We start from the raw sequence: 14228 nt of genomic DNA on the forward strand, positions 1-14228 counted from the left end.
CACTTAAATTCTTTACCACAATAATTATATGTAAACTTATCCTTGTTGTCCTCTAACCTTGTAAAGTGAGCCCATATCTCAGACCTTGGAGCAATTAGTTTTGGTGGAATTGTACTACTTGAGCATTTCATCTTTTGCTCAACCGACTCTTCAGTTGGCTCACTTGTAGACGTTGTAGTGTTTCGTTGGCAAGATGAAGAATTATCCATATGTATAGCCAATATATGCAGAACAAGAATCAGTAAAATCAAAAAAAAAAAAAAAATCAACTATTCAACAATTGATAAATTGAACTTTCAAATTCAATCAACAAGTCCAATGAGCCCGGTTAATCAACAAGCCGCATAAAAGTCAAATCAACATTCACAAACATCCCTTATATAACTAAGGTTCAACAAGAAGATGGAAACTTCACCAATTAAACAAATTATGAACGTTAAGGTTTAATAAGAAGTGAAGAAAATGGAATCAGGCAAGTGTCGAAGATTGGATGAAATTTTCAATCTTCGACTTTTGGCCTTTAAGGTAGGAATTTCCATCATTGAAGGTCGGAAATTTCCAGCCTTCAAGACTGGGAATTCGGCCTTCAAGGCTGGAAATTTCATATTATAATAGAAGATTGGAGCAGAAAATTAGAAGAAAACAATGTCACCTACCTTCGCCGACAGGGGAGGTAGAGACAGGAAGCATGGGAGGCAAAGTACGTCGCTCTTGTCGACAAGCTCGGCTCGGTCGCAGGTGAGGGTAGTCACCGTAATTAGGTCCCGATGCTATTGCAATATCGCAGGCCGCGAGGAAGAGGCCAGAGGTGGAAAGTAGGATATATTAGGCGATTAGTAGTGGAGGGATTGGAAGGCGGAAGCTGTGGAGCAGAAAGGCAGAGCAAAAGGGCTAAGTAAATGGTGGATACCCGAAGATGGATTACAAGAGTGGAGTAGATGGCAGATTAGCATAATTAGTCAATTAGGGATTTAAATTTTAAAATTTTAGATTTATTATATATGAAACCAAACGATATTCAGTTCAATTTTAAATCGAATCGTTCACCCCTAATCTCAAATATAACCCCTATTATTACTTGATAATTATTTGTCAATTATTATTGGTCAAATTACAACTACTTTAGTTGCAAACCTCCTCTAATCATTGATGTTTATTCCAATGGGCATAAATCCAGCTAAAAAAACAATCATAATCAAAACATTTTACACTGTTAATTTATAAAATGTATTCATTCATTATTAAAGGAAAAAAAAACACATAATCTCATTAATCACTGATCTAACATTCTAACCGGACTATGGAAAAAGCAGCGTATTGGCAAGCAATAGTTCCTTATCTGGGGAATTGGGACGTCACAAACGACATCCCATCTTATGGCCAGAAAAGAAAAGTAAACAGTGGAAAAGCAGGCAGGCATATCACATATGGGTCTTCATCCAACGCATGAATCTACTTATTACTGCTTCTAATTATAATTATAATTAATTCCCTCAAACAAATTTCATGAATTATTATTATTATTACTGCCATTGCCAAGAAGATAAAAAGAAAATAAACAAAAACAAAAATACTAGAGAAAAGCTTGCTGAGAAGCAAAGAAGAAAGCTTCTTCTCCTTACCAAATGCTCTGCTCTGCTCTCAACTTTCACCTTTCCCTCCTCGCAATCCATCTTTCACGTGCTTCTTGTCTGCGTTGCTGTATACCCCACCCCACCCCACCCCACCCATGAATTTATGTTAATTGTATTCATTTTTGCTAGGGGTTGAGTTGATCTACCGATCTCTACATTCCTTGATCTACTCAAATGCGGGCAGATCCGGGTTTGGGTTTCCACTTCCTAGCTCCGGAATTCTCTGAATTTGAACACTTTTTGGTGGGTTGCGATCTCCCCAGTAGTAGAGTTGAAAAGTTGAAGCCGTTTGTCTTTGCCGGCGGTAAGTCAAAGGGCACTGTTAAATTCTGCTTCTTTGCTTGAAGCTCAAGCCTTTCTCGCGAATTCTGCAGTTGAAAAGTTTGAATTTTGGCTTGAGGGTAGCTAGCTAGCTTGCTTGCTTGCTTGCTTTGTGTAGTGTATGGTTAGGTTAGGGTTCAGAGACCTTCAGGGCGTGAAGTATTAGTTTTTTAATCGAATTGTGATTGATTTGCACTTGAGTTCCACTGTTACTGCTTCGCATTTGGTTACTGTGATTTGGGTTTTATTGGTAACTATATTGGGCATTCTTTGCTATCTTTAGTTGGGAAGTCTCTTAATGGTTAATTGTAAAGGAAATTTTGAGGAGCTTTGCATTATATCAGATTTAGCTGGTGAAGGAGTGGAATAAGGGGTTATATGTTAGTGTTCTGGTTCTGCATATTCTCACTTTGATGTGAATGTGGATTGGATTGGATTATTATGTTCTTTGTCAAGGAAGTTTAGCTGGATCCCAGTTCATGAGGCATCTTAGAGGAATTTTTTGATTACCCGACTTAGAGTACTGAGAAATGCCTCCTTCACCGGCAATGAGACGTTCTCCTGGAAGGGAATTCAAGACAGAAAATCACAAGAGAGGCCGCAGTCTAGAAAGCTCGATCGCTTTCAGGGAGAAGGATGATGACCTTGCTTTGTTCAATGAGGTGCAAAGCCGAGAAAGAGAGAATTTCTTGCTTGACACCAAGGATGACTTTGATGACATATGCTGTAATTCCTGGAATTTCCTCTACTTTTACATTTTATAGACGTAGTACTTAATTCTTTCCCATCAATATGGACTCACGATTTCCCATGTTCGGTGCCTTTTGACAGCAACTAAATTTAGATACTTTTCGGACTATAAGCTTGGGATATCCATTCCTGCTCGCGGAGAGAGCAGTGAGCTGCTTAATGCCGAGGGAGACAAGAATGATTATGACTGGTTGGTCTTTATATCTTTAAATTTCTTACTATTTCTGAACATGCATTAATGGCTGACATTTTGGGATTCTGGCCTTAGCCTTCAGTATATATCCAATTTCATTCTTCTAACTTGGCTAGTAATGATTTGATGTAATAACTTTGGTACTAGGATGTGGAACCATGCATTTTGTTATTCGTTTTAGGAACAAACTTAGAGACTATATGAGCTTCTTCATCCCTGTTTGTTTATTTTGTTTCTATATGAAATGCTATTTAGCTGTTTATCTTACTTGTTTAATAATTGAGCTTCTTGATTGAAAGGTTATTAACTCCACCGGATACTCCTCTTTTTCCTTCCTTGGATGATGAGACACCACAAGCTAATGTTGCACAGAGGGGAAGACCTCGAAGTCAACCCATTTCAATCTCCAGGTCATCTACGGTAAGTGCAGTCTAAGTGGAACATATATATATATATATATATATATATATATATATATATATAACACCCTTAAAATACAAACATGTGGACATATACCGTGCACACACCTAAATGTGGGTGTGCACACATCCATGAACGACAATGCACATCCAATATAGTATGCATGTGTGAATCCACAATATTGGGCCGGCGTGCACACGCCCATGAACGACGGTGCACACAGGCGGGCAACACATAAAATCATAAAAACTAATCACAACCTTAGATACCTAAAATCCAACGATCCAGAAATGTCCACACGTTTGTATTTTAAGCTTTGTTTTTACATGAATGTAATTCTATATATATATATATATATATATATATATATATATATATATATATAGGGTGATGTTCCAATGAGAACTCTTCCTCCCGTGAGAACCTGCGAACTTGTACATAAATACACAGAATCGTCTACATAAATGCACACAATCTACCTTTGAATAGTTTGTGTGCATTCATTTTTTTAGACGATTGTGTGCATTCATGTTGGTTCGCAAGTTCGAGGGGTTCTCATTTGATCATTAATCTTTGTATATATGTGTGTTTACATGAATAAGGAGAACATTTTCCATGTTTTCTGTTGTTTCTCCTTGGCATTCTCATTTGTGGCTTGATATACAGATGGAGAGGAGTTATAGAAGTAGCAGAGGTAGTGCGAGCCCGAATCGCCTAAGCCCTTCTCCTCGGTCTTGCAATAATACAAATCAGACAAGAGGCAGGCCTTCTTCTCCTTCCCATTCAAGTCCACCTCCAAGTTTGCGACATGCTACTCCTACGAGGAGACCATCTCCCTCACCCAATAAACCCTCAACACCTCCTCCGAGGTCTTCTACCCCAACTCCTAGAAGACTGAGCACAGGTTCTAGCGCTACTTCAGCTGCCACCAGGGTGAGGGGTACATCCCCTGTTAAGACAAATAGAGGAAACTCTGCATCACCTAAGATTAGGGCATGGCAATCTAATATTCCAGGATTTTCCTTGGAGGCACCTCCTAACCTTCGTACTTCCTTGGCAGACCGACCAACATCATATGTTAGGGGGTCCTCGCCAGCTTCAAGAAATGGATCCAGGTCAGCCCGAAAGTCAATGTCCCCAGCTAGAAGTGTTAGTTCAACATATAGTCATGAACGGGACCGAGTTAGCTTTTATAGCAAAGGTTCAGTTGCATCATCTGGTGATGATGACACAGAATCTCTACAATCAATTCCCATCACCAGTTCAGACCCTTCAGGTCCGAGAAGCTCTGGGACATTCCAACACAATAAAGCTCAGGGTTTAACCAAGAAGACAACTAGAGTAATATCTTCGAGTTCTGCTCCAAAGAGATCCTTTGACTTGGCACTTCGACAAACGGTATCTTTTTTCTTTTTTTTTTTTGGATTTAGAAAATGAAGAGCATTTGAATTGAACCTTTCAAACATGATGATTACAAATGCTCCTCTCCTCTCTGTTTGTAGGATCAGCGGAAAAGCCCGCATAATATGTTCAGGCCTTTGTTATCAAGTGTACCTAGTTCGACATTCTATTCAGGCAAAGCAAGTGCTGCACACCGTACCCTTGGATCTCGACACTCTTCAGTCACAACCAGCAGTAATGCTAGCTCTGATCAATGTATGAGTATTGCACATGACACTGAAGAAGTTGAGCAAAATCAGGAGGATATGAATAGTGAACGTGTACAGTCATTGTATCATGATGCGGAGGAAGTGTTTACCCTAGATAGTGTTGATGGTAAAGTAGATGGTTCCATTGTAGTTGATTCTGAATTGGTTGTTGCTGAAGATTTCAGACCACTGGAGAAAGAAATGATAGTCGCTGCAACTTCTCAAGTATTGAGTCATGAAACTGTTGTGGCACAAGCTGATGCTCTCGAGCTTCTGGTAATTTGTTCCAAATGCTACAAGAGTTACCCTTGGAGTAAATCAATTGAAGAGGATCCCAAACTCTGTCCAGACTGCAAAAGCTTGGAAGCACAACCGAGTTTGAGTTCCCCGTTAACTAAAATGATGGTCAGCACTGATTCTCCCGGAGTTTCTACAGATATCATAGAATATGGGCCAGTAGATACTTACGAGACATCTCAACTTTCACCCAAATTGTCAGAAGTAACATGCAAGGGTGAATTGAAGGCTGGTCACCTTGAAGAGGTTTATAGTTACTGCGAGAACCTCTGCAATGAGAGCAGCTGGGACTTGACTTCAAATAAGTCCATTGATCAGATGCATGTGGAAGGAGGCGAGCACTCTCTTGCCACACACCAAGTGAATAGTCGCTCGACCATTTGTACATCTGATTGTGACACTGGCTATCAACAACCGCGGCCCCTCACCGACCACCCTAATGCGATTGTTGATGTCCCAGAGGGTGCCGGTATTTCTTTGCTGCTGAAGAGGTCCAGTAGTGGCAAAGGCCATATTGTTCAAAACAGGACACTCAGTGCCACTAGCATTGCTTATGATGATCTATCCTACGTACGTGACAGTGTAAGCAGCATGAGAAGCTCCATTGGACATGGCAGTGCATCTGCCTCATCTTCGGTTGATTTTGGCTCAACTAGACAAATAGAGGCTCGTATTCAGCGGCAGTCCAGTGGGAGAAAGCCAGACGTAGAAACTTACCGGAATGAGATTTATACAAAACTCCAACGCTCCACCTCATCTTTGTCTGCTACTTCAAGTCAAGCACAGCAACCTTTGAGTCTTACAACAAGTTCTCAAGACGAGGCTGAGGTATCTGCTTCCCAAACGGAAAAAAATACTGAGGTTAAAAATGTAGATCCAGAAGAATCATCATTGAACTTATGCACTGAAGATAAGAGTGAAAGTATTTGTAGAATTTCCTCGAATCCAACAAGTCATACAGATGAAGCTTCAGCTGCAAACTTTGAGTGTAGTTTATCTGAGAATGGTGACAACATAACAAACTCAGGTAATTCCTCAGACATTAATCCTGTTTCATCGGATGTTAAGGAAGATGTGCCAAATTCTTGTGTTGTCAATTTGCATGTGACAGAAATTTGCGAGCAGGAGTGTATGGATGCAAAATGTGGAACAGAAATTGAGAAAGATAATTTGCAATCTGATGGCAGTTCAAGGGACAGTGCAGATGAAGTAAAGAAGTGTGCTTTACATACACCAACTGACAATGATATTACAGATCCTGTTGAAGTAGAAGACTCATCCAATCATGAATATGGTACACATCTTTTACACTTTAATCGTCCTACTTGCAATCAATGTTGCAAAAATTGGCCTGGGTGGCCGCCTAGGCACCTATTAGGCTCTAGGCGCCCCTAGGCCGAGGGGATTTTACCCTTAGGCAGACATTAGTCGGCTGCCCGATTAGTCGGCCAACTCGGCGCCAAGTTGGTCAAACTAGGCGCCTGAGTGGGCCAACTCGTCTGAGTGTTTTTTTTTTTTTTTTTTTTTTGGTGCTGTTTTTCTTATTATTATTACTCGGCTGCCTAGCGCCTTCTACAACATTTGGAATCTCAAGTATAGAATGTTCTGAAATTCATACTATGGTGTCATTGCCACCGTACACCTATATTGGAGTCCTTTTTTGTATTAAAAATGAGAAGAACCTTAAAGATTCTGACATTCCTGTTCATGTGTTTTGGGACAGAGGAATCAACTGTGGTGGTTGAGGGACAAGCTGGAGTGAAGACAAGAAGCCTGACATTAGAAGAAGCAACAGATACAATACTGTTTTGCAGCTCGATTGTCCACAATTTGGCATATAAGGCTGCAGATATAGCCATTGGCAAGGAAAATTGTATTTTGATGGATGCTTCCCGACCAATGCTCACTGTTGTCGGCAAAGCTAGTCCAGATAGAAGGGATCTGTGGAGTAGAACCACAGCCAGGCGCAACTCTAGATCTTCTCAAAAAGTTAAACAAAAGTTGATGGATTCTGAATCAAAACCACCGCTTCCAAGCAACACAGACAGCGATGAGAAAACCCAGAAACCAATGGCTCGTATTGTTGGGTCTCCTAGTAAGGGCGACACCATGAAGCCTCCTCCGAAACTGGAATCAAAATGCAACTGCACAATCATGTGAGTCTGCCTTTCCACGTTGTTAATCGAGCTAATTTGCAGGAAAATTGGTGCTGGGCATAATTTGATATGGACGCTATTTGGATATTTTCCTATTGCTTTTTTTGTTGCTTCCAATTGAATTTTAAAGTAACATAATCATTGTAAAGTTTTTAATTCTTGTTAGGCTGATAATAGCAAGGCATTGGAGGTTCTTGAATTGAATGCCCCATTGCCTATATTCTTGTTACATCACTTGTATGTGGCTTGTAGTTTTCCACTAGAGAGCAAGTGTGAATTCTTTAATTTTCTTGTTGCACTTTCATGCTATAATGAATTCCTTAGTAGATTTTCTCCTCTTTTCTACACTTGAACAATTTGAAGGAAATGGCAATGGGGTTTTTGGGGAGGGTTAATTTTGTCCAATTCAAATTATATTCTATTCCATAGGCAAGCAAGGCAGCAAGCAGAGCAGCAAATCCGAGGGGCATATGAAATTTGAATTTTCCCTTCAATACATATTGATTAAGATTTCATATATATGTAATTTAATAGGACCACCCACATCTTGGACTGATAGTTTGTGGAAGGTAATTTATATTAGGAAAATACTACTACTTTCAAATTCTATTTTTAATTTTTACTTCATTTTACAAAATTATAATATTGACATTTTTCTTGAGACGGACAGGATAAAAAAAATTAATCATTCATTATTACATCATGGAGTAAAAGTGAGGGAATGAAAATAGGTCTACAGTGAACCGTAAACCCTAGTCCATAATAATTATTATGGCTATTACTATAACTAGAAAAAGTCAATAATATTTTTTTTTTATATAAATAGAATGGCTATTGTTTATAAAGATGCCACCACCATTTTTTTTTATATAGTAATTGATACATTGTAAAATATTCTTGTATAAATTCACTGCACATACAACTATTGGCAGCTATTTGCTCGCATGAGTTGGTTAACTGGTTATAGAGGTGAAATTTGTTATGGATCGAGTCTCACCGATAGTAATATGAATTATGTACCTGAAACAAATTAGTAATTGTGTATTATGTTATGAATTTTTTTGGTTTGTGTCGTGAAATTTTGTATCTATGAACACAAATTATGTACCTAAATCAGATTTAAAAAATAAGTAAATATATAACATGTGTATGTGTCTCGTGTTGTGATTTTTTGTGTATTGTGTTATGAAATTTTGAACCTCTTTACCTTTTCTCAAAATTGACACTTTTGATTTATTGTCAAATGCCACCCTACACCAGATAACTTCATTTAGTTCAGAAAACAATTCTTTCTTCCTAAGCATATGATTGCTACACCTAGTATCCAAAAACTAATTTGCCAAAAAAAAAATGTTAATAGCTAAAAGTAAGGTTTAAGATTCAATAGTATTCTCACCAGACTTTTTAGCAATGTTTGCTTGATTTTCACGATCGTTATCGTTATACTGCAATCTTGTGTCCATACTTTCCACAATTGTAGTAATGAAATGGAAACTTATTACTTTGTTTGGTATTACCGGCCACAACCTCTTCCTTAGTTGGAGTTACCACGTCCTCGTCCTCTAGATCTTCTTCATCCTCTTCCACGACCTCTACCAGATCCTCCACCTCTTTGATTAGAACTAGTCATGTTAAGAGTAACTTGGCTCTTCAAAGATTCTTCTGATTTTAGTTTTAATGCAATCCTATCAATATGACTTTCTATCATACATTTTAGCTTTGCAACTGATAAGGGCTTAGTATTGTGTGACTCTATTATCGAAGTCACCACATGGTCATACTTCATTAGCATAGTTTGAAAAGCTTTTTCAACCACTACACTATTATCAATAGTGTCTCCATATAAGTTAATCTTATTCACAAGATTAATAAGACGAGAGAAATACATATCCAATGTCTCTATAGAGGTCATCTCACATCAATCGTACAATCTTCGCAACGATTGTAACTTGAATTTTGTGCCCAATTGACTCTTTTAGATATTCCAAGCATACTTTGATGTCTTGACACCAGCTAATTGCCCAAAAATGGAGTAATCAATAATTCAATACCTCGGTGAATTTTTCCCAAGGCAAGTTGATCTCGGCATATAGCAATCACATATGTCTATATCAACATGTTGATGAGCATTCATTCCAAAGAATGTTCAGTCTTTGTCATTGCCAAAGCCTTCAGTTCGGAGATCTCAACACGAACACCACTTACCACATCGCTTGTAAGATTATGTTTTGGTCACAATGATGACATGTCTGATGAAGAAATTGTTTACTTTACTCTTTTTGTAGATTGTGACCATAATTCTTTTGAGGAAGCTGCAGCAGAAACATATTGGCTTAAAGTATTGGATGAAGAGATTTGTGCTACTAAAGATAATGTTACTTGGGAACTAACAAAATTACCTCCCGAAAAGAAGCCAATTGGAGTAAAGTGGATCTACAGAACGAAATACAAGTCAAATGGTGAGGTTGACCATTTTAAAGCATAGTTGGTAGCATCAGGGCCGGATTTTTGTTTTTTGTGGCCCTGTTCCGGTAATAACTGAGGCCCTCTAAAATCATAATTTTTATAATTGACATATACAAGTTTTGAACCTTTGACCTTCAAGTTGAAATTAAAATACAATAAATACACATTTTAACAACACTTCATGAAACCTTTTAAGAATAATTGAAAACTTATAATTTTTATTTCTAAACTAGCTAGGGGATAGTTATGCTGTGGGCTCGTGCCCAGCGTGCTTCATGGGCACGGATAACGGTGCCGTCAAGCACCGTTATCTTCCCTCTTCTTTTTTTTTTTCTTTTTTTTTTTTAATTTAATTTCAGACCGCTTCGTTATATGAGCATATATTCACAGCTTTGTGTTCATAATTTCATAACTGTACATTCATAATTCCATAACTGTACATTCATAATTCTATAACTGTATATTCATAATTCCGTAACTGTACATTCATAATTCAATAACTGTAAATTCATAATTTTCGAAGCTCTATGTTCATAATTGTAAGTTCATAATGTCAGAGTTCTATGTTCATAATTTCATAACTGTACATTCATAATTTCATAACTGTACATTCATAATTCCATAACTGTACATTCATAATTCCATAACTGTACATTCATAATTCCATAACTGTACATTCATAATTCCATACTGTATATTCATAATTCCATACCGAACATTCATAATTTTCGAAGCTATATGTTCATAATTGTAAGTTCATAATTCCATAACTATACATTCATAATTCTATAACTGTACATTCATAATGTCATAACTGTATATTCATAATTTCATAACGAATATGCCGTTAACGGCGTTTCGAACAAATTTTTTTTTTTTAGTTAAAACAGCGTCGTTTTCACAGAAAACGACGCCGTTTTAGCGCCGTGCGCACCTTGCAAGGTGCGCACGTGCGCATAGCATAATTTGCCCTAGCTAGGTAAAAATTAAATATTGGGCCTCTAAAATTTGGGGTCCCTCTAAAATTCGGGGCCTTGTGCGGTAGCCCAGCTTGCACAGCCTAAAATTCAGTCCTGGGTAGCAAAGGGTTATAAGTAAAATCCAGGTATTGATTATTTTGAGATTTTTTTTTTCTAGTAAGTAGACTTGATACAGTTTGAATGCTTATTTCTCTTGCTGCACAAAATAATTAGAAATTGCATCAAATGAATGTTATGTCCACTTTTTTTAATGTTTTTTTTTTGAAGAAGCGAGATATATATATATATATATATATATATATATATATATATATATATATATATATATAGTGTGTGTGTATGTGTGTTGAGCAACCTATAGAATATGTGAAGAAAGGTGCAGAAAATAAGGTTTAACAAGTATCTAGGGCCTAGTATAGTTGCATTGACTCTTATTTTGTTTACTAGCATTTTGTACGCGCGATGCGCGAAAACTTATGCCCAATATTAAAATATTTGTAAGTAACAAAATTTAAAAATTAGTTAAAATTATGTTTTGCAATTTCTTAAAGTAATGATACTTTTGAATTATCATATATTTGAATAATATAGTGATCAAAACAAAAAAAATAAATTATATTTTTATATAATAATAATTTACAAATAATACTAAGCTAACACTCACATATATGATATATTGATATGGATACACAAATAATATACATACATATATATATATATATATATATATATATATATATATATATATATATATATGATACACATATATAATTTAACATTCATATAAAATATTTAATTAAAATATAATTTATAATTAAATTAATTGTTATATGATAATTTTAATAAAATGATAATTAAAAATAGGAAAAAGATATGATAGATGTAGGTGTATGGTAAAATTGATAGATATATTAAAAACTAACGGGGTGTTATAACGGTGTAAGGGTGATTTTGTCCAATGCAAATGAATGTACAACAATTAAAGCAAAATGTATATATTTATTAGCATATAAAAAAGGGACAAAAATCAAGGACATAACTTGTATTGACACTTATTATGTTTTTAGATAACGATTTTCTGAGATATCCTTATGAGCATATTCTATATGTCAAATGCATTAACTTTTGTGATATTGTTATAATTTATCTTTATGTTGATGATTTGATCTTTACTGCAAATAATTTGCATTAAATATTTCAACTGATCTTAGAAAATAATATTGCGTATATTTAAACGTCAATAGTAGAGGGTTAAATTACAGTACTCTACAGCTCATTAATTGAATACTATATTTTTGCTAATAATCTATCACTCAAGGATCAACTGAGTTGTCCGTATGAGATTGTAACAACCCAAAATTTTTATTTTATAAATCCGATATTAAGAAATTCCAAAATAGTCATTTTCACTCCATTACAATTTTTGCGATCAATTGGTGTTTGAATAAATTATTTTTGTCACATTTCAAGTTAATTCGACACCAAAACTTATTTTATTCGAAATTCTTAATTTTCGGGTACTTCGCGTACCAAGTTTTAAATCGAGAAATTCATCTAAGTGAGACCGGGAGAATTCAAAAAGACTTTAAACAAGGGTTCATCTAAATAGCTTTTTGAGAAAATTCATTTTCAACCCCAAAGTATTTAAAGTTAGCATTTCTAGCCTTGGTTCATGATACAAGGTGAATCACATTCCTCCAAGATGGCATTTGCCTGAGAACATCATCTAGCCAAGCTTTTACCATTTTGCCTTCATCTAATCATTTGCTTTCTACCTAGGGTTTTGGACCCTATATAAACTTCACTATTCCATTGTTGATTTCCTGATCTCTTTCTTTGCCTCTCTAAAATTTTGCCTACCAAGTAGAAAGGGAAAAACAACATAGTAAGTTCATCTTCTTCCCCTTTCAATCCTAGCTTTCATTTTCTCTTCTAGTTTCATCCATCCTCTGAGGTTTTAGGCTAAGGTTGTATGGTTTGTTTGGGAAGTTTAGGTGGTGAAGGAGGTGCCAGCTAAGTTGGGAGGAAGAAGAGATCCAAGCTAGAAGAAGAAACTACAAGAGGTATAACCCCATGGATTCCTTCTTGAATTTGGCTCTGTGAAGCCTTGTTATTGAGTAGAAATGAGTAGAAAATATGAGATTTTGTTGTGTTTATGCTTAGAAGTGATCTAGTATTTGTCTTTGAGTTGTTGAGGATGTTTTGGACTTGTTTGGTTTGAGTTTGCAGATGAAAATGCCATCTGGTGCACACACAGAGTGCACCAGATCAGACCAGCGGCCCTAGCCGCGGCCCATTAGGAGGGCCGCCGGCTAGAGCCGGGGTTACACGGGTCTAGGGCACGGCCTTAGAGGGGGGCCGCCGCCTAGACCCGATGGTGTAACGGGGCACATGGGGCGGCTCTTGAGGAGTCCCGCCCCAGGTCCCTGAGTATTGATCTGAGAAGATTTTGTGCAGTGACCGAGCCCTTGTGGCTCAGCTACGTGTCGTTTCGAGCCAAGTGTTACGGGACCTTGTGGCTCGGCTCTTCGGGGTCGTCTCGACGCACGTTTTGGCTTTGATTTCGTTGAATTTGGATAAAAAAAAAATGAGTATATTATGAAGGATTTTTTGAAGGATTTGCTACACAGTTCATATATTTGTTAGTTCATTGTGTATGAGAAATACTTGACTATGTGATCTGATAATATTTTTGTATTGAGTAGAGAAGCATGATCCTTTGGGAATATGATTTATTATGAAAGCATGACTAGAATGTGATATTTGATCAATGAGATTCGAAGCATAATTTGTTGTTAGAAATGTATAGAATTTGCCATGTTGCAAACCGAGCATGATATTATATTCTTGAGTATTTCATGTTATTTTATACATGGCTTAGGAGCATGTATATAGTATTTTGGCATCTCACATATGTCATATTTCAAAATGCATAAGGGGTCAACGTGAGCCCAAGTATTACTTTCAAAAAGTCATGAGCATGTGGTATATCATTCTTTGCTGCATTGAGGAGTAGTAAAGTTGTTGCATGCATGAGATTGATGCATGAGAGATATATCTATGTATTATCTATATTGGTGAGGTTTTGGAGGATACCGGTTGGACTATGTCCTCTCGGGAGATATTTATGGACATTGCGGTCCCAGTATATGTAACGCGGCGTATTCCCACGTTACGAGGTTGGAAACTTCCCGCCAGGCTTTAGATCCTGGTCAGGGGGGTGTGCACACTAATAGTTCGATACCTGATTCCACAGAGAGAGAACTACGAGATTGGTTCCGTAGACGGTAGGAGATATTGGGTCGGATTTATGCCGCTCCCGATGGGGTAATTCACGCTTCGGTGAAACCCTAAGCTGTCTA

The 14228-nt window shown here is 37.0% G+C and overlaps 1 protein-coding gene across 2 annotated transcripts; it reads left to right on the plus strand.

Moving 5' to 3' along the window:
- The first annotated feature begins 1386 nt into the window (after nucleotides 1-1386).
- On the plus strand, nucleotides 1387-7763 carry LOC109171535 (mucin-17). Of its 2 annotated transcripts, XM_019320555.1 has the most exons (7): nucleotides 1387-2681; nucleotides 2787-2895; nucleotides 3198-3318; nucleotides 3985-4716; nucleotides 4821-6291; nucleotides 6376-6558; nucleotides 6988-7763. In XM_019320555.1, exons 1-7 carry the CDS (start codon nucleotides 2486-2488, stop codon nucleotides 7422-7424), a joined length of 3249 nt encoding a protein of 1082 aa, XP_019176100.1. In that variant the 5' UTR covers nucleotides 1387-2485; the 3' UTR covers nucleotides 7425-7763. The 2 variants fall into 2 exon arrangements, with proteins under 2 accessions (XP_019176100.1, XP_019176099.1); XM_019320554.1 differs by having other exon boundaries at nucleotides 1388-2681; nucleotides 4821-6558.
- Nucleotides 7764-14228: the final 6465 nt, after the last annotated feature.

This window comes from Ipomoea nil, unplaced genomic scaffold (genome assembly GCF_001879475.1).
Source record: "Ipomoea nil cultivar Tokyo-kokei standard unplaced genomic scaffold, Asagao_1.1 scaffold0319, whole genome shotgun sequence".
NCBI lineage: Eukaryota > Viridiplantae > Streptophyta > Magnoliopsida > Solanales > Convolvulaceae > Ipomoea > Ipomoea nil.

What these genes read in the sequence shown, in the direction of transcription:
- LOC109171535 (XM_019320554.1), top strand. Translation starts at nt 2,486, where the DNA reads ATGCCTCCTTCACCGGCAATGAGACGTTCTCCTGGAAGGGAATTCAAG. An exon ending in CAATCTCCAGGTCATCTACG is followed by an intron (nt 3,319 to 3,984) that starts GTAAGTGCAGTC and finishes CTTGATATACAG; the next exon opens with ATGGAGAGGAGTTATAGAAG. An exon ending in ACTTGGCACTTCGACAAACG is followed by an intron (nt 4,717 to 4,820) that starts GTATCTTTTTTC and finishes CTCTGTTTGTAG; the next exon opens with GATCAGCGGAAAAGCCCGCA.